This window comes from Anomaloglossus baeobatrachus, chromosome 9, assembly GCF_048569485.1.
Source record: "Anomaloglossus baeobatrachus isolate aAnoBae1 chromosome 9, aAnoBae1.hap1, whole genome shotgun sequence".
Classification (NCBI taxonomy): Eukaryota; Metazoa; Chordata; class Amphibia; order Anura; family Aromobatidae; genus Anomaloglossus; species Anomaloglossus baeobatrachus.
The window spans coordinates 30,046,344-30,065,077 of NC_134361.1; the positions used below are offsets into that span (position 1 = coordinate 30,046,344).

The 18,734-nt window shown below is 42.5% G+C and overlaps 1 protein-coding gene and 1 pseudogene across 1 annotated transcript; both read left to right on the forward strand.

The window, feature by feature from the left end:
• The first annotated feature begins 4,060 nt into the window (after positions 1 to 4,060).
• On the forward strand, positions 4,061 to 5,014 carry LOC142251778 (olfactory receptor 5V1-like). The gene has a single exon (XM_075324828.1). It carries the CDS (start codon positions 4,061 to 4,063, stop codon positions 5,012 to 5,014), a length of 954 nt encoding a protein of 317 aa, XP_075180943.1.
• Positions 5,015 to 11,042: 6,028 nt separating this feature from the next.
• On the forward strand, positions 11,043 to 11,996 carry LOC142251779 (olfactory receptor 6C1-like; annotated as a pseudogene).
• Positions 11,997 to 18,734: the final 6,738 nt, after the last annotated feature.

The following is an 18,734-nucleotide window of genomic DNA, read 5'->3' on the forward strand; positions in this document are numbered from 1 at the left end:
TCTGTAGTGAGTTTGCAGCACTGAAAGTGAAGGGGATGAATAATATTGCACGCCCCAATTTTTAGTTATTTATTTTTTACAAAATTTTTAAATAATCAATAAATTTCACTCAACTTCACAACTGTGTCCCACTTGTTGATTCTTCACCATAAAATTTACAATTTTTATCTTTATGTTTGAAGCCTCAAATATGAGAAAAGGTTGAAAAATTCAAGGGGGCCGAATACTTTCGCAAGGCACTGTATGCAAATACACTGCTATAATAGCATTGTGTGCCCAATCAATGTATGCAGCCTCACTGAAGATAGTGCTCAACATAAAGCTGGGGTCACACTAAACGACAGCGACAACGACGTCGCTGTTACGTCACCATTTTCTGTGACGTAGCAGCGACCTTGTAAGTCGCTGTTATGATCGCTGCTTAGCTGTCAAACACAGCAGCCGAAGCAGCGATCATAACGACACGCGTCGCTGTTCTGCAACATTTGCAGAGAGCAGGGAGCCGCGCACACTGAGCGCTGGCTCCCTGCTCTCCTAGCTACAGCACACATCGGGTTAATTACACGATGTGTAATGCAGCTACATGTGCAGAGAGCAGGGAGCCTCGCACACTGAGCGCTGGCTCCCTGCTCTCCTAGCTACAGTACACATCAGGTTAATTACACGATGTGTACTGCAGCTACATGTGCAGAGAGCCGGAGCCGGCGCTGGCAGCAAGAGCGGCGGAGGCTGGTAACGAAGGTAAATATCGGGTAACCACCTTGGTTACCCGATGTTTACCTTTGTTACAGCTTACCGCAGCTGCCAGATGCCGGCTCCTGCTCCCTGCTCGCTTCATTTCGTCGCTCTCTCGCTGTCACACACAGCGATCTGTGCATCACAGCGGGAGAGCAACGACCAAAAAATGAAGCTGGACATTCAGAAACGAGCGGCGACCTCACAGTAGGGGCCAGCTCGTTGCTGGATGTCACACACAGCGACAGCGACGGGACGTCGCTGCAACGTCACAGAAAATGGTGACGTAGCAGCGACGTCGTTGTCGCTGTGTGTGACACCACCTTAAGGTAGACCAGTATTTCACATTCATTGTCCTATCTTTCCAAAGTGAAACAAAAGTCTTGACATCTAGCAGAGAATTGTTCATGCTCTTATCAAACACCTTGAAGGAATGCCATGAAAGTTGGAAGAATTCGAATTGTAGTCTGTAAATCCGTTGCAAAAGACAAGATGTGACGTCCAGGTAAAATATCTGAGTCAACAAGTCAGCTCATCTCAAGGTCTATTAGTTCTGGAGTGACAAACATGGCAGTGGAAGTAGGTCATATGCGTCATAATAGTGAGATCATTGACGTCCCTGCATGCAATGTGCAGCGAACGTTACCAAGTCTGAAATGGTCACCCCTGAAAAGGTGAAGACTTCAATCTTGCCATAAGAAGCATCTGCTCGTGTTTGCAAGAAAGTACAAAAGTGGACAGTAGAAGATTGGAAATGGGTGACTTGGAGCGAGGGTACGAAAGTCAATATACTGATACGTGCATATGGGTCTGAAAGAAGCAAGTGGAAAAGGGACTATGAAATCAAGAAATTAAAGAAATATTAAAGTTGGGTGGAGGAAATATGATAATATGGGGTTGTTTCACAGCCAAAGGCATTGAATACTTGACCAAGATCGATGGTGGTCTCAATGCTGAGCTATATGTGAGTGTTGTACAAGATGAATTACTTCACTTACTCGAGTACTGTCGGTATGAAAATGACAACATAGAGTTCCAGAAGGACAACAACCCAACGTATATCTTGAGCTTAGATAAGAAATGGTTCAATGACAATGAACTTGAGGTGCTGGATTGGCCCTCCAGTTCCCAATTGAACACCTTGTAGGTAGAAGTGAAGAAAAAGCTATATACATAAGAAAGTGAGCCGATCGGTATTCACCAACATTGGGAACATGTAGAAGAGGACATGAGATCAGATTTCGGTGGAGACATGGTTGATTTTAATTGAGAGCATGCCTGGAACAATTCAGGCTGTGTTTAAAGCGAAAGGTGGATTTACAAAATATCAACAAAATAATACAAATTTTAGGAGCAAAACAGTAACAATGTGGTGACATGAAAAAAATCTGTATAACTAATCATATTCTAAATAGCTGCAAGACAAATTTATATTTACAAGATGATTGTCTATAAAATGAAGGTCGTCTCATGCTCAAAGCAGTAGTGGATGTTGAGATATACAGCCTGAAAGTCAAAAGTCCGAAATATCATTACTCTTTTGCTTGTCAGTGTATATATTCATATATTCCCAAGTTGTATATATAACTGTAAAATAACAATAATATCCATATTTTATATCCTATGACGCTGTACTGCATATCAATATAGTGCTCCATTTATATCTTGATTATATCAGGCAATTAAATCCACTGTTGCACCCAGATCTCAACATCCCTCTAAACCTGTCCACTAAAGTAAGTTGTTCTGCATGCCGGGCTTTTCAATAACCAGGAGCAAAACAGGAATTATGCAGTAACATGACTGTGCTGTTCCTACTTGTTTTATTTAAAACTGTTACCTGCAATGGCATATCTACTGTTATTTAATGTTTTTCATGCTTGTCTTCTTCTGCCATCTACTGGTCAGACCTTTCGGCTCCTCTGTTTCTTTTCGTCCAGCCCATGGGAGTGTCTGCTGCTCCTTTTACATCACATCCTGGCATCCATGTTCAGTTCCCAGTCAGAGATCGTGAGAATCACACCCTTTATTTGAGCTGCTAGAAGCAAAGTCTTCTGACCTTAGTGGCATCAGAAACAACATCACTAGAATACCACAACACCAAGAACTCGGTTTTCTGTAACTGGGCATGTTTTATGGAGAAATAAACCACCGTTGTTCATCTCAGCGTGTGCATGTTTCATCCATCAACTCTGAAGCGCTCTGGTCATGTCTGCCTCACCTTTTGGAAAACGAAGGTAAGATGCTTACGCCTTCTCACAGCTATGCACCTTCAATCACCTTTAAGTGGGGACAGAACAATAACAAGAATCTGATAACTAATCATATGCTAAATAGTTGCAAGTCAAATTTATATAAATATGAGATAGCCAAGATGATTGTCTATAAACTGAAGGTTGTATTACGCTCAATGATGTAGTAGATGGCGAGATTTGGAGCCTGAAAATTAAAAGTTCAAAACATTGTTACCATTTTGCTTGTTTCTTGTACGTTCTCCACTTCTGTGTTTGCTAATATTATGAACATAATGGGAACCAGTTTTCTGAGCAGATGCTTCCCCCCACCCCCCATTAAACCAGGACCACAACAACTTCTCCAAAGACGTAAAGCAACTAGCAACTAGAATCCGCTACAAACAATGAAATCACTTAGCAATAAAAATGGATAGTAAAAGGAAATTTATCAACCAATGCCAGGTAGCTGCTGCCAAGCCAAATGCGATTATAATCAATTAAACACAATTCACAAATCTTTTCTTGCACTACTGAAAGACTTTTCAATTAGACTTTGCCCACTTTCTAGACACTTCCCAAAGTCATCAAGGTAGGGGTAAATAGTGTCTAAAGCAACATGCTGTCATCTATTGGGAAAAATATATTAATCAGTATATAATTATAATCACGCCTGTAATAAGAAACTATATTTACACTTTCTAAGGAAAAGCTAAATTTCTGGGTCCATTGGGTTTCCTATCATGATTTTTCTTATCCCATTGGCTTTTATTGACCCAAGGGAAACCTTGAAAGTGCTGCTATTTTTCTATTTAATCCCCTGCTTCTCTCACTATCATGCTTCATCTGTTCATGGAGAATAAGTGACACGTCCCTGTTATTCTCACTATTGGTATAGTTTACTAAATAAATCATTTTCATGCATCATATTTCACTGCAGGAAGGATTTTACTGTAACCAGCGTGAAGAGTTGTAGAGAATCCCGTACAATCCTTAATTTGTAATGAAAACCTTAAGGAAATACTCTTATTATTTAAACAAAATCATATTATTTAAATCCATTTTACTGATAACTTGAAACTTTGAAAAATGTAATGGATCATAAAAATGGGAGCACGACAACCTCTTTTATCATTACCGGGATCTCAGATGAGCCTTTGTTGCAATTTTTTGTTTTCCTCTTGGTTCTCCTCATTTATCTCATCACTCTCGGAGGAAATACAACCATCTTCCTCCTTATTTGTCTAGATCACCATCTCCATACACCCATGTACTTTTTCTTGGCCAACTTGTCTCTTTTGGACATTAGTTGTTCTACGATCACTCTTCATAAAATTCTTACTTCTTTTGTATCGGGAGATAATTCTGTCCTGGTTGTTGAATGTGCTGTGCAAATTTTTGCCTTTTTGTCGTTGACTAGTGATGAACTTTTGGTCTTAACAGCTATGAGTTATGATCGCTACGTTGCGATCTGTAACCCTTTACGTTATCATCTCATCATGAATTCTAAACTTTGTACGTTTCTGGCCTCTTTATGTTGGGCTATTGGTTTACTTGAGGGCATACCCCTTTTTATGGGGATCTATAAATTAACATGTTTTGTGTCCAACAAGGTAGACCATTTCTTTTGTGACATAGTGCCTGTCATGAAGTTGTCGTGTAGTGACACATCTTTTCTTCAATTTTATATTTTTAGTGAAGGGGTGTTCCTTGGTGGTTTAACCCCATTTACCCTTACATTCATCTCTTACATCTTCATAATTGGCACCATCTTGTCTATACGTTCCAGCATCGGCAGACGTAAAGCCTTCTACACGTGCTCCTCGCACCTCACAGTGGTGGTCTGTCTCTATGGTTCTCTTGTCTTCCAATATTTGAGGCCAACTTCATCCATCAATTTAGGTTCCAGTAAATATTTCTCATTGTTTAATATAGCTGCCGTCCCTATACTGAACCCCCTGATCTACAGCTTAAAAAATAAAGATGTGAAAGCCGCTTTTAGAAGAAAAAATGGATTTACTCATGTCAACCAAATTGCAAAGCCATAATTGTTATGTAGAATCCATTATTTTTATACCTTAACTTTATAAAAAGCTTAACAATATTATCTGAGGATGTTGTTCATTGGTTGTATCTGGTGTAGCTCAGTCCCCATCTTTATAATTGTTATTCCAGGCACTCTACGGATAATTATCTCAAACAACTTCTTGGAAGAACTTAACTGGGTTTTACAACCAGGAAAAAGTTTTAGCAAGCAGTTCAGATTGTCGAATACTAAGGCGGGCTTTGCACGCTGCGACATCGGTAACAATGTGTTACCGATGCTGCAGCGATAGTCCCGCCCCCGTCGCACATGCAATAACTAGTGAAAGCTGCCGTAGCGATTATTATCGCTACGGCAGTTTCACACGCACATACAGTTAGGTCCAGAAATATTTGGACAGTGACACAATTTTCGCGAGTTGGGCTCTGCATGCCACCACATTGGATTTGAAATGAAACCTCTACAACAGAATTCAAGTGCAGATTGTAACGTTTAATTTGAAGGTTTGAACAAAAATATCTGATAGAAATTGTAGGAATTGTACACATTTCTTTACAAACACTCCACATTTTAGGAGGTCAAAAGTAATTGGACAAATAAACCAAACCCAAACAAAATATTTTTATTTTCAATATTTTGTTGCGAATCCTTTGGAGGCAATCACTGCCTTAAGTCTGGAACCCATGGACATCACCAAACGCTGGGTTTCCTCCTTCTTAATGCTTTGCCAGGCCTTTACAGCCGCAGCCTTCAGGTCTTGCTTGTTTGTGGGTCTTTCCGTCTTAAGCCTGGATTTGAGCAAGTGAAATGCATGCTCAATTGGGTTAAGATCTGGTGATTGACTTGGCCATTGCAGAACGTTCCACTTTTTTGCACTCATGAACTCCTGGGTAGCTTTGGCTGTATGCTTGGGGTCATTGTCCATCTGTACTATGAAGCGCCGTCCGATCAACTTTGCGGCATTTGGCTGAATCTGGGCTGAAAGTATATCCCGGTACACTTCAGAATTCATCCGGCTACTCTTGTCTGCTGTTATGTCATCAATAAACACAAGTGACCCAGTGCCATTGAAAGCCATGCATGCCCATGCCATCACGTTGCCTCCACCATGTTTTACAGAGGATGTGGTGTGCCTTGGATCATGTGCCGTTCCCTTTCTTCTCCAAACTTTTTTCTTCCCATCATTCTGGTACAGGTTGATCTTGGTCTCATCTGTCCATAGAATACTTTTCCAGAACTGAGCTGGCTTCATGAGGTGTTTTTCAGCAAATTTAACTCTGGCCTGTCTATTTTTGGAATTGATGAATGGTTTGCATCTAGATGTGAACCCTTTGTATTTACTTTCATGCAGTCTTCACTTTACTGTTGACTTAGAGACAGATACACCTACTTCACTGAGAGTGTTCTGGACTTCAGTTGATGTTGTGAACGGGTTCTTCTTCACCAAAGAAAGTATGCGGCGATCATCCACCACTGTTGTCATCCGTGGACGCCCAGGCCTTTTTGAGTTCCCAAGCTCACCAGTCAATTCCTTTTTTCTCAGAATGTACCCGACTGTTGATTTTGCTACTCCAAGCATGTCTGCTATCTCTCTGATGGATTTTTTCTTTTTTTTCAGCCTCAGGATGTTCTGCTTCACCTCAATTGAGAGTTCCTTAGACCTCATGTTGTCTGGTCACAGCAACAGCTTCCAAATGCAAAACCACACACCTGTAATCAACCCCAGACCTTTTAACTACTTCATTGATTACAGGTTAACGAGGGAGACACCTTCAGAGTTAATTGCAGCCCTTAGAGTCCCTTGTCCAATTACTTTTGGTCCCTTGAAAAAGAGGAGCCTATGCATTATAGAGCTATGATTCCTAAACCCTTTCTCCGATTTGGATGTGAAAACTCTCATATTGCAGCTGGGAGTGTGCACTTTCAGCCCATATTATATATATAATTGTATTTCTGAACATGTTTTTGTAAACAGCTAAAATAACAAAACTTGTGTCACTGTCCAAATATTTCTGGACCTAACTGTACCTGCCGTGCGACGTCCCTCTGGCCGGCGACCCGCCTCCTTCCTAAGGGGGCGGGTCGTGCGGCGTCACAGCGATGTCACACGGCAGGCGGCCAATTGAAGTGGAGGGGCGGAGATGAGCAGGATGTAAACATCCCGCCCACCTCCGTCCTTCTCATTGCAGCCGGCGGCAGGTAAGGTGAAGTTCCTCGCTCCTGCGGCTTCACACACAGCGATGTGTGCTGCCGCAGGAGCGAGGAACAACATCGCACCTGTCGCTGCACCGGCATTATGGAAATGTCGGAGGCTGCAGCGATGATACGATAACGACGCTTTTGCGCTCGTTCATCGTATCAAAAAGGTTTTACACGTTGCGATATCGACTGCGACGCCGGATGTGCATCACTTTCAATTTGACCCCATCGACATCGCACGTGCAATGTCGCAATGTGCAAAGCCGCCCTAACTGTGTGTAATATAGACACTTTTATGATTTGGGGGTTTTTTTTTAGATGTTTTTGGGAAATGTAAATATTTTTCATCCCATGCAGACTAGATTCCTATCCGCTTCTCTCTGTATTCTGTTAAATGGTCAAATGCCGACTAGATCCACATTTACTGTCTTCAATGCCCTATTGAGAGAAGCTGATGAAATCTAGTCGGCTTCTAACCACAAGTTCGCAAATTGCTCGAACTAGCTTCCAGAACCAAATCCAAATCCTAACAGTGTGTATGTTACACATTGTTAGCATTCATCAATCAGCGCTGCTTGCTGAAAGTTATTCCATTTTTAGAAAGCCCCTTTTAGATCCTTAGCCCAAAGTTGTATTCATAACTCAGCTTTCTGCTACTGTAATCAGTCCATGAATTTTTAACAGACATAAATTTTATAGTTTATCTGAGTGCCTGAAATACATTGTCGAGTTTTGGTTTTTTTTTAATTATTTTGTCATTTTTTTAAATTTTTGGAGCAGTGTACTTTTTATAACTAAGTTTAAACTTTTACAACTTTGATCCTCTTAAATACAAAAAAGAACCTTATTTTTTTGTTTATAAGACACACTGGATTATAAGATAAATGTGAATAGTGGTCTTTTATTGAGAAGAACTTGTAGGATCAGCACAAGCACAGACGTTTCGGTCTTGGTGCTCAAGTAGGGTCCAAAAAGTAGGGTCCAAAACCGTCTCAAGTAGATGTAGAAACTTGGCACTCAAGATAAATGTGAATAGTGGTCTTTTATTGAGAATAACTTGTAAGACCAGCACAAGCACAGACGTTTCGGTCAAAGACATTCATCAGTGTGTGTGCAGGGGGTCCTCAGGGTGCCACATAGACAGCGGTGGACACCGCGTCATACCTGACTAAGCCAGTTGCCAAATTGCTATACCTTCTGAGGACCCCCTGCACGCACATTGATGAAGGTCTTTGACCGAAACGTCTGTGCTTGTGCTGGTCTTACAAATTATTCTCAATAAAAAGTCACTATTCACATTTATCTAGAGTGCCAAGTTTCTACATCTACTTGAGACGGTTTTGGACCCTACTTGAGCACCCCCCAGAAGCGCCGTGTCTATCAACTCACACTGGATTATAAGACGTACCCCACATTTAGAAGAGGAAAATAAGAAAAAAAATGTAGTGTTAAAATGAGGGTCGATCTTATAATCCTAGTGCGTCTTAATCCTAATGCTCACAGAGGGGAGCGGCGTTGGTGCAGTGGCTCAGAAAGGTCACAGGAGGCAGGGTCAGCGATGCTGTGGGCTCAGAGGAGGAGGTGCTGCGGCTCAGTCAGATCAAAGCACCCGCAACCAAGACATCTCATCTTGTGACCCTCCTGAGCCACTCCACTGCTCCTCGGAGCCATCAGTATCGCCAACCCAGCCTCCTATGACCCCACTCCACCACCGCTGCCCCGGTAAGCCATATCCGAATTGTAAGAGGCACTTCCATTTTAAACAAAACTCTATATGTAAAGTATATATTCATTATTTTGCATATTTGACATGGTATTTTTATTTTATGGATTAATACAATTTTGACAAAACTAAACTTATACTCTTTTTATATGTTGTTCTTCATTTGCAAAAAAAAAGTCACTTTGAATAATAATAAGTAAAAAAATATATTTTAGTCACCATATTCTGAGACTTTATTTTATATTATATATTTATGCTTTTATTTCTAACACTTTTTTATCACTATATTCTAAGACCTTCTTTTTTTTTTGCTGCAGACAGAGCTACAGTATTTCACATTTTTGTAAGTATTCCATAATATCTTTCCGTGGGACAGCACTGAGGATCTGACCCTGTGATACAATGTACAGTGTCAGTGTGCAGCTTGTATAACAGGGTAAATTTGGTACCCTCTAAATAACTCAACCCACAGCCATTAATGTGTAAACCACTGGCAGCAAAAGTGAGTACACCCCAAAGTAAAAAATGGCCAAATTGTTCCCAATTAGACATTTTCCCTTCCCAGTGTCATGCCACTGATTAGTGTTGCAAGGTCTCAGGTGTGAATGGGGAGCAGGGGTGTTACATTCGGTGTTATCACTCACACACTCTTTCATACTGGTCACTGGAAGCTCAACATGGCTCATGTGTCAATATTTTGTGTGGCCACCATTATTTTCAAGCACTGCCTTAACTCTCTTGGGCATGCAGGTCTCTAGAGCTCCATAGGAGCCGCTGGATCCTCTTCCATTGCCCATGATGACATCATGGAGCTGGTGGATGTTGCCGACCTTGCGCTCCTCCACCTTCTGTTTGAGGAGGCTTCACAGATGCTCAACAGGCTTTAGGTCTGGAGATACTTGGCCACTCCAGCACCTTTATCCTAAGTTTCTTTAGCAAGGCAGTGGTCGCCTTGGAGGTGTTTGGGGTTGGTATCATGTTGGAATATTAAGGGAGGGGATCCTGCTTTGCTTCAGTATGTCACAGTACATGTTGGCATTCATAGTTCCCTCAATGACCTGTAGCTCCCCACAGCCGGCAGCACTCACAGCCCCAAACCATAACACTCCCACCACCATGCTTGACTGCAGGTAAGACACTTGTCTTTGTCTTCCTCACCTAGTTGCCGCCACACACATACTTGACACTATCTGAACAGAATAAGTTTATCTTGGTCTCATCAAACCACAGGATGGTTCCAGTAATCCATGTCTGCTTGTTTTCAGCAAATTGTTAGTGGGCTTTTTTGTGCATCATCTTTAGAAGAGGCTTTCTTCTGGAAAGACAGCCATGCAGACCAATGTGATGCAGTGTGTAGCATATGGTCTGCGCAGTGAAATATTAACCCCCCCACCACTGTAACCTCTGTAGTGTATGGTGTATCGTCTGAGCAGTGACAGGCAGACCCCCACCACTGTAACCTCTGTAGTGTGTAGTGTATCGTCTGAATAGTGACAGGCAGACGCCCACCCCTGTAACCTCTGCAGCAATGTTGGTAGCTCTCATTCATCCATTTTGATAGACAACCGCTGGATATAATACTGAACACGTGCTCTCAAATCCTTTGGTCGACCATAGTGAGGCCTGTTTTGAGTGGAACCTATCTATCTAAACCACTGTATGGTCTTGGTCACCCTGCTGCAGCTCAGTTTCAGGGTGTTGCAATCTTTTTATAGGTTCGGCCATCTTTATATAGTGCAACAATACCATTTTTAGATCTTCAGAATTGGCCTTGAGGAGCCATGTTGAACTTCCCGTGGCCAGTAAGAGAGAGTGTGTGAGTGATAACACGAAATGTAACACCCCTGCCCCCCATTCACACCTACGACCTTGTAACACTAATCAGTGACATGACACAGGGGAGGGAAAATGGCTAATTGAGCACAATTTGGCCATTATTCCCTTAAAGATGTATCACTTTTGTTGCCAGGAGTTTTGACATTAATGGCTGTGTGTTGAGTTATTTAGAGGGCACCAAATTTATACTAATACAAGCTGCACACTGACACTGAACATTGTATCACAGGGTCAGATCTTCAATTTTGTCTTATGAACAGATATTTTAAGTTATATGGATCATAAAAATGTGAACACAACGATCTCTTGTATCATCACTGGGATCTCAGATGAGCCGTTGTTGCAATTTTTTGTTTTCCTCCTGGTTCTGCTCATTTATCTCACCACTCTCAGAGGTAACCTTTCCATCTTCCTCCTCCTTTGTCTAGATCACCATCTCCATACACCCATGTACTTTTTCTTGGCCAACTTGTCTATTTTGGACATTAGTTGTTCTACGATCACTCTTCATAAAATCATTACTTCTTTCATATCGGGAGATAACACTGTCTCGGTTCTTGGATGTCTTGTGCAAATTTTTACTTTTTTGTCGTTAACTAGTGATGAACTTTTGGTCTTGACAGCTATGGGTTATGATCGCTATGTTGCTATCTGTAACCCTTTATATTATCATCTTGTCATGGGCTCTAAGCTTTGTGCCCTTTTGGCCTCTTTGTCTTAGGTTTTTGGTTTTCTTGAATGCATGCCCATTCTTATAGGGATCTTTAGATTAACATGTTATGAATCCAACAAGATAGACCATTTCTTCTGTGACATTGTGCCGATCATGAAGTTATCGTGCAGTGACACATCTTTTCTTCAGCTCTATATTCTCACTGTAGGGGTATTTGTTGCTGGCTGTACCCCCTTTTCCCTTACATTTATTTCCTATATTTTCATAATTGGCACCATCTTGTCTATACGTTCTAGCAGCGGCAGACGTAAAGCCTTCTACTCGTGCTCCTCGCACCTCACAGTGGTCATCTGTCTCTATGGTTCTCTTGTCTTCCAATATCTGAGGCCACGTTCGTCCATCAATTTAGGTTACAGTAAATATTTCTCATTGTTTAATGCAGCTGTCGTCCCTATACTGAACCCCCTGATCTACAGTTTAAAGAATTAACATGTGAAAGCTGCCATTAGGAGAAGAAAGATTAGCTGTAGTACCAGCCAAAACGCCTTTCCATAATTGAAATACTTAAACCATTCAATTTCTAAAACTTACAAAAAGTCTTGAAAGCCCAAAGGTATCATCTGAACTTACAAGAAAGCATGTCTTTCAGAAGCACCAACAAACTGATCCATCAGTTAAATATAGATTTGCAGCTTACAAAACCCAGACACCCAATGGAGAAAAAATAAAAACACTTAATTCCCTTTGAACTAAAGTTGTACAACAAAGATCTTGAGCTGCATACGTAATTCAGCTAGTTACTAGAGATGAGCGAACCGGTCCCGGTTCGGCTCGAGGCCGGTTCGCCGAACGGGGGTCCCGTTCGAGTTCGGCTCGTCGAACGTTCGACGAACCGAACTCGAACGTATAGGCTATAATGGGAGGCAATCACAAACACATAAAAATGCATTATAAATGTACACAAACAGTTAATAAACATTGCCATAACACTTACCAGTCCCCGCGATCCCTTCTGCACTCTGTCTCCTGCCGCTATTCCATCCGATGATCGCTTAATCCTCCCGGTGACCTGCACTGCCAGCAGAGATGCAGGACCTATCGTGACGTCAAAATAGCCATGTGACCAGTCACGTGGCTATTATCTCATTGGCTACAGACTGGTCACATGACTATGACACGTCATGTAGGACCTGCGAGTGCATCTCTCCGGTACACGGTGCACATATGTGTATCGCCGTGTACCGGCGACATGCTCTAGCACACGGTCGACTCCCTGTTCCGTTAGGGACCGGCTGACACAGCCGGTCATTAACGGAGATCACCCTTGCCATAGCAACGCAGTTAGCGGTGACGTCACCGCTAACCGCGGCTCCGAGAGCACCGTTGCTATGGTAACGCGTCTGTCAGCGTTACCGCTGACAGCCAGCACTGATCACTCACGGAGTGAAGGCTGCACGCTGCTTCCCGATTGTAGTGAGGATTGTAGTGAGGATGAGGTTCCCCAGCCCCAAGTGATGAGCTGGTGAATCTCATCCTTCCTCACTACAATCGTCACTACTACTACACTAGTGAGGATTGTAGTGAGGATGAGATGCCCCAGCCCCAAGTGATGAGCTGGTGAATCTCATCCTTCCTCACTACAATCGTCACTACTACTACACTAGTGAGGATTGTAGTGAGGATGAGATGCCCCAGCCCCAAGTGATGAGCTGGTGAATCTCATCCTCACTACAATCGTCACTACTACTACACTAGAAAGAAAGAAGACAGAAGAGCAGGATCGTGGAGGGCTGACAGGGGGTAATAAAGATGGAGTCTCTAATGTGTCTGTGTATTTATTTCTATTAAAGTATTTTTTCTCTGTGTGGTGTCTTTTTTTTAACCCTTTATTGGAGATTCTTAATGGCCGGGTCAAACGTGCCTGACATTAAGAATCTCTGGCTTAATACTGGCTAGTAAAACAAAGCCAGTATTAACTCATGATTACCCAACAAGCCACCCGGCTCCAGGGCTGTTGGAAGAGTTGGATACAGCGCCAGATGATGGCGCTTCTATGAGAGCGCCATTTTCTGGGGCGGCTGCGGACTGCAATTCGCAGCAGAGGCACCCAGAAACCTCGGGCTAACCTGTGCTGCGGATTCCAATCCCCAGCTGCCTAGTTGTACCCGGCTGGACACAAAAATGGGGCGAAGCCCACGTCATTTGTTTTTTAATTATTTCATGAAATAAGTGAAATAATTAAAAAAAACGGGCTTCCCTATATTTTTGGTTCCCAGCCGGGTACAAATAGGCAACTGGGGGTTGGAGGCAGCCCGTGGCTGCCAGCTGTACCTGGCTAGCATACAAAAATATGGCGAAGCCCACGTCATTTTTTTGGTGGGCAAAAAAATTCTGCATACAGTCCTGGATGGAGTATGCTGAGCCTTGTAGTTCTGCAGCTGCTGTCTGCTCTTCTCCATACAGATAGACAGCAGCTGCAGAACTACAAGGCTCAGCATACTCCATCCAGGACTGTATGCAGAAGTTTTTTGCCCCCTGAAAAAATTATGTGGGCTTCGCCATATTTTTGTATGCTAGCCAGGTACAGCAGGCAGGTACGGCTGCCCCCAACCCCCAGTTGCCTATTTGTACCCGGCTGGGAACCAAAAATAAAGGGAAGACCTTTTTTTATTATTTCATGAATTTCATGAAATAATTAAAAAACAAATGACGTAGGCTTCGCCCCATTTTTGTGTCCAGCCAGGTACAACTAGGCAGCTGGGGATTGGAATCCGCAGCACAGGTTGGCCTGAGCTTTCTGGGCCCCACTGCTGCGAATTGCAGTCTGCAGCCGCCTCAGAAAATGGCATTTTCATAGAAGCGCCATATTCTGGCGCTGTATCCAACTCTTCCAGCACCTGCCTGCTATACCTGGCTAGCATACAAAAATATGGCGAAGCTCACGTCCTTTTTTTGTAGTTTTTTGGCAAAAAAAATAAAAAATGCTTCCCTGGATTTTCCATTGCCAGTGAAGGTAACACTAAGCAGTGGGGGTTAGCAGCCAGTAGCTGCTTGGATTACCCTTAGCTAGCAATACAAAAAATGCAGCGGGAGCCCATATATATTTTTTTTAATTATTTATTTAAATAACTAAAAATAAAATGGGCTTCCCTGTATTTTGATTGCTGGACATCACAGTGCTGTAAAAATAAATCTTGAAAAAAAATGACGTAGCGCTCCGCGGTATTTTTGATTCTCAGCGCAGATAAAGCAGACAGCTATGGGTTGCCACCCCCATCTGCCTGCCGTTACCTTGGTTGGCAATCAAAATACAGGGAAGCCCATTAATTTTTTCTATTTAAAAAATAGTTAAAAAAAAAATGACGTTGGGTCCCCCCATTTTTGATAGCCAGCTAGGGTAAAGCAGACGGCTGTAGCCTGAAAACCACAGCTGGCAGCTTTACCGTGGTTGGGGATCCAATGTGGAGGTCCCCTCAGGCTCTTTTTTATAATTATTGTATAAATATTAATAATTACACAATAAAAGTAGGGTCCCCCCCAAATTGGATCACCAGCCAAGGTAAAGCGGACAGCTGTGGTCTGGTATTCTCAGGGTGGGAAGGTCCATAGTTATTGGGCCTTCACAGCCTAAAAATAGCAGGCCGCAGGCACCCCAGACGTGGCGCATCCACTAGATGCGCCAATCCTGGCGCTTCACCCCAGCTCATCCCGTGCCCTGGTGCAGTGGCAAACGGGGTAATAAATCGGGTTGATACTAGCTGTAAAGTAACCTGAGATCAAGCCCAGCAGTTTGTGATGTCATGGCGTCTATTAGATACTCAACATCATAAACTGTCAGTACTAACAAAAAAAAAAAATCGACAAAAGAAATTTATTTGAAAAAACAGTCCCCAAAACATTTCCTCTTTCACCAATTTATTGTAAGAAAAAAAATAAAGGGGTCCCACGACGACTCTGGACCGTCTAGAATATGGGGGGGAGACACTCAGAGAACGTATCCCCCATTTTCTAGGAGTGCGGACCCTTCATGTGAGGAGTGTGGGTGCAATGAATCTGCACTCACTCTTCTCGGGTCCACAGCAGCAGAGTCCATGTCGTAATGGTTGCTACCAAAGCTGCAATGCCCTGCTCATGAGGTAAGGGCATGCCTAATCAGGAGAACTACTGTAGAGGAAGCTCTGCTCACTGGTATATAGGTGCTCAGAGGTAATAATAGATAAAATTAGTGAGTAACCTCGGCACTCTAAATCTCCCAGACTAAGTCAGTAAGTCACAACGGATAGTAATGCAAAATCACTCTTTATTGGTCCGTATTAAGAAAAAAAAATTTTTCATAAGCATATATGTTTTTGTCCAAAACAAGTTACAAATGACGTTTCGGCCTGAGCCTTCGTCAGATTGGACATATCTGCATGTAATTATGAAAAATGACAATAATCAGTATCACATAAGAGTGAGAGAACAATAACATAAACTCGAACAATGTAGAGGTACAATTGGGATGCAGCAAAAAAATTGCAACACAGCAAGAAATGAAACACATGATACAAATGTCATAATACAGTACAAGGACAATATAGTAATGACAAATATGGGGTCAGAGTAGACTTAGACAGCTCTGGTACGAAAGAGATGTCAATCATAAAGTAACATGTGCAGTAGGTGTAGAGCTACAGTGTGCATGGCAGAGCTAATGGGTAGACCGACCATAGAAAAAGAACGGAGAAAAAGTGGAGAAAAAGTGGAGAAAAAGTGGAGAAAAAGTGGAGAATAAGTGGAGAAAAAGTGGAGAAAAAGTGGAGAAAAAGTGGAGAAAAAGTGGAGAAAAAGTGGAGAAAAAGTGGAGAAAAAGTGGAGAAAAAGTGGAGAAAAAGTGGAGAAAAAAATGGAGAAAAAGTGGAGAAAAAGTGGAGAAAAAGTGGAGAAAAAGTGGAGAAAAAAATGGAGAAAAAGTGGAGAAAAAGTGGAGAAAAAGTGGAGAAAAAGTAGAGAAAAAGTGGAGAAAAAAGTGGAGAATAAGTGGAGAAAAAGTGGAAGAAAAAAATGGAGAAAAAGTGGAGAAAAAGTGGAGAAAAAATGGAGAAAAAGTGGAGAATAAGTGGAGAATAAGTGGAGAAAAAGTGGAGAAAAAGTGGAGAAAAAGTGGAGAAAAAGTGGAGAATAAGTGGAGAAAAAGTGGAGAAAAAGTGGAGAAAAAGTGGAGAATAAGTGGAGAAAAAGTGGAGAAAAAGTGGAGAATAAGTGGAGAAAAAGTGGAGAAAAAGTGGAGAAAAAGTGGAGAAAAAGTGGAGAAAAAGGGGAGAAAAAAATGGAGAAAAAGTGGAGAAAAAGTGGAGAAAAAGTGGAGAAAAAGTGGAGAAAAAAATGGAGAAAAAGTGGAGAAAAAGTGGAGAAAAAGTGGAGAAAAAGTGGAGAAAAAAATGGAGAAAAAGTGGAGAAAAAGTGGAGAAAAAGTGGAGAAAAAGTAGAGAAAAAGTGGAGAAAAAAGTGGAGAATAAGTGGAGAAAAAGTGGAAGAAAAAAATGGAGAAAAAGTGGAGAAAAAGTGGAGAAAAAGTGGAGAAAAAGTGGAGAAAAAGTGGAGAAAAAGTGGAGAAAAAGTGGAGAAAAAATGGAGAAAAAGTGGAGAATAAGTGGAGAATAAGTGGAGAAAAAGTGGAGAAAAAGTGGAGAAAAAGTGGAGAATAAGTGGAGAAAAAGTGGAGAAAAAGTGGAGAAAAAGTGGAGAAAAAATGGAGAAAAAGTGGAGAAAAAGTGGAGAAAAAGTAGAGAAAAAGTGGAGAAAAAAGTGGAGAATAAGTGGAGAAAAAGTGGAGAAAAAGTGGAGAAAAAGTGGAGAAAAAAATGGAGAAAAAGTGGAGAAAAAGTGGAGAAAAAGTGGAGAAAAAAATGGAGAAAAAGTGGAGAAAAAGTGGAGAAAAAGTGGAGAAAAAAGTGGAGAAAAAAGTGGAGAAAAAGTGTTGAAAAAAGTGGAGAAAAAGTGGAGAAAAAGTGGAGAAAAAGTGGAGAAAAAGTGGAGAAAAAATGTAGAAAAAGTGGAGAAAAAATGGAGAAAAAGTGGAGCACCCTTTGGTGCCTTTCATGTGGCACTAAGGGGTGCTTAGCTTTGTATTTAGCCAAAAAAATGAAAAAAAAAAATGACGTAGGGTTCCCCCTAGTTTTGTAGCCAGCTAGGGTAAAGCAGACGGCTGCAGCCTGCAGACCACAGCTGGCAACCTCACCTTGGCTGGTAATCCAAAACTGAGGGCACCCCACGCTGTTATTTTAAATTAAATAAATAATTTTAAAAAAAAACACGTAGGGGTCCCCCAAAATTGGATCACCAGCCAAGGTAAAGCAGACAGCTGGGGCCTGATATTCTCAGACTAGGGAGGTCCATGGTTATTGGACTCTCCCCAGCCTAAAAATAGCAGGCCGCAGCCGCCCCAGAAGTGGCGCATACATTAGATGCGCCAATCCTGGTGCTTCGCCCCAGCTCATCCCGCGCCCTGGTGCGGTGGCAAACGGGGTAATATATGGGGTTAATACCAGATGTGTAAGTCACCTGGCATCAAGCCCTGGGGTTGGTGAGGTCAGGCGTCTATCAGATACCCGACATCACCAACCCAGTCAGTAATAAAAAAAAATAGACGACAAACACATTTTTATTTGAAAAAACACTCCCCAAAACATTCCCTCTTTAACCAGTTTATTAGAATGAAAAACAAATCCAGGTCTGGTGTAATCCAAGGGGTTGCCATGACGATCCACACTGTCCCAGTCAATGAAGAGCAGGATGTTCCCCATTGGCTGGGAGAGCAGTGCAGTGACCTGAGCTAACATCAATGGGTCAGCCCAGGTCACTGCAGGGGATGACAAGTGCTGCTGTCAGCGAGGTACATTACCTGCGCTGATCTCCAGCACTGCCGACAGCCCCTGTCACTGAGTTCAATGACCGGCTTCACACCAAGTATCGCGAGAGGTCCGTGACGTCACCGCTAGTCAGTCTCGGGTCGGAAGCGAGAGGTAATGTGACAAGCGGCGGCCATGGAGGACAGTGACAGCGCTGAGGTCGGGATGGCGGGACTTCATCACCGCAGGTAAGCCGAGCGGGGGGGGGGGTGTGGGTGTGTGTGTGTGTGTTATCTTGGTTACCAGCTTCTGGCAGGCTGCCAGCGATGGCTTCTGCACACTGTAGCTGTAAAAAGCCCTGCTTTTTGCTGCTAGAACCGTTCTCGAACATATCTAGAACTATCGAGCTTTTGCAAAAAGCTCGAGTTCTAGTTCGATCTCGAACAGCCCCCAAAATCACTCG

Bases quoted from the DNA above. Each gene is read 5' to 3' on its own strand.
- LOC142251778 (XM_075324828.1), top strand. From the start codon at position 4,061: ATGGATCATAAAAATGGGAGCACGACAACCTCTTTTATCATTACCGGG.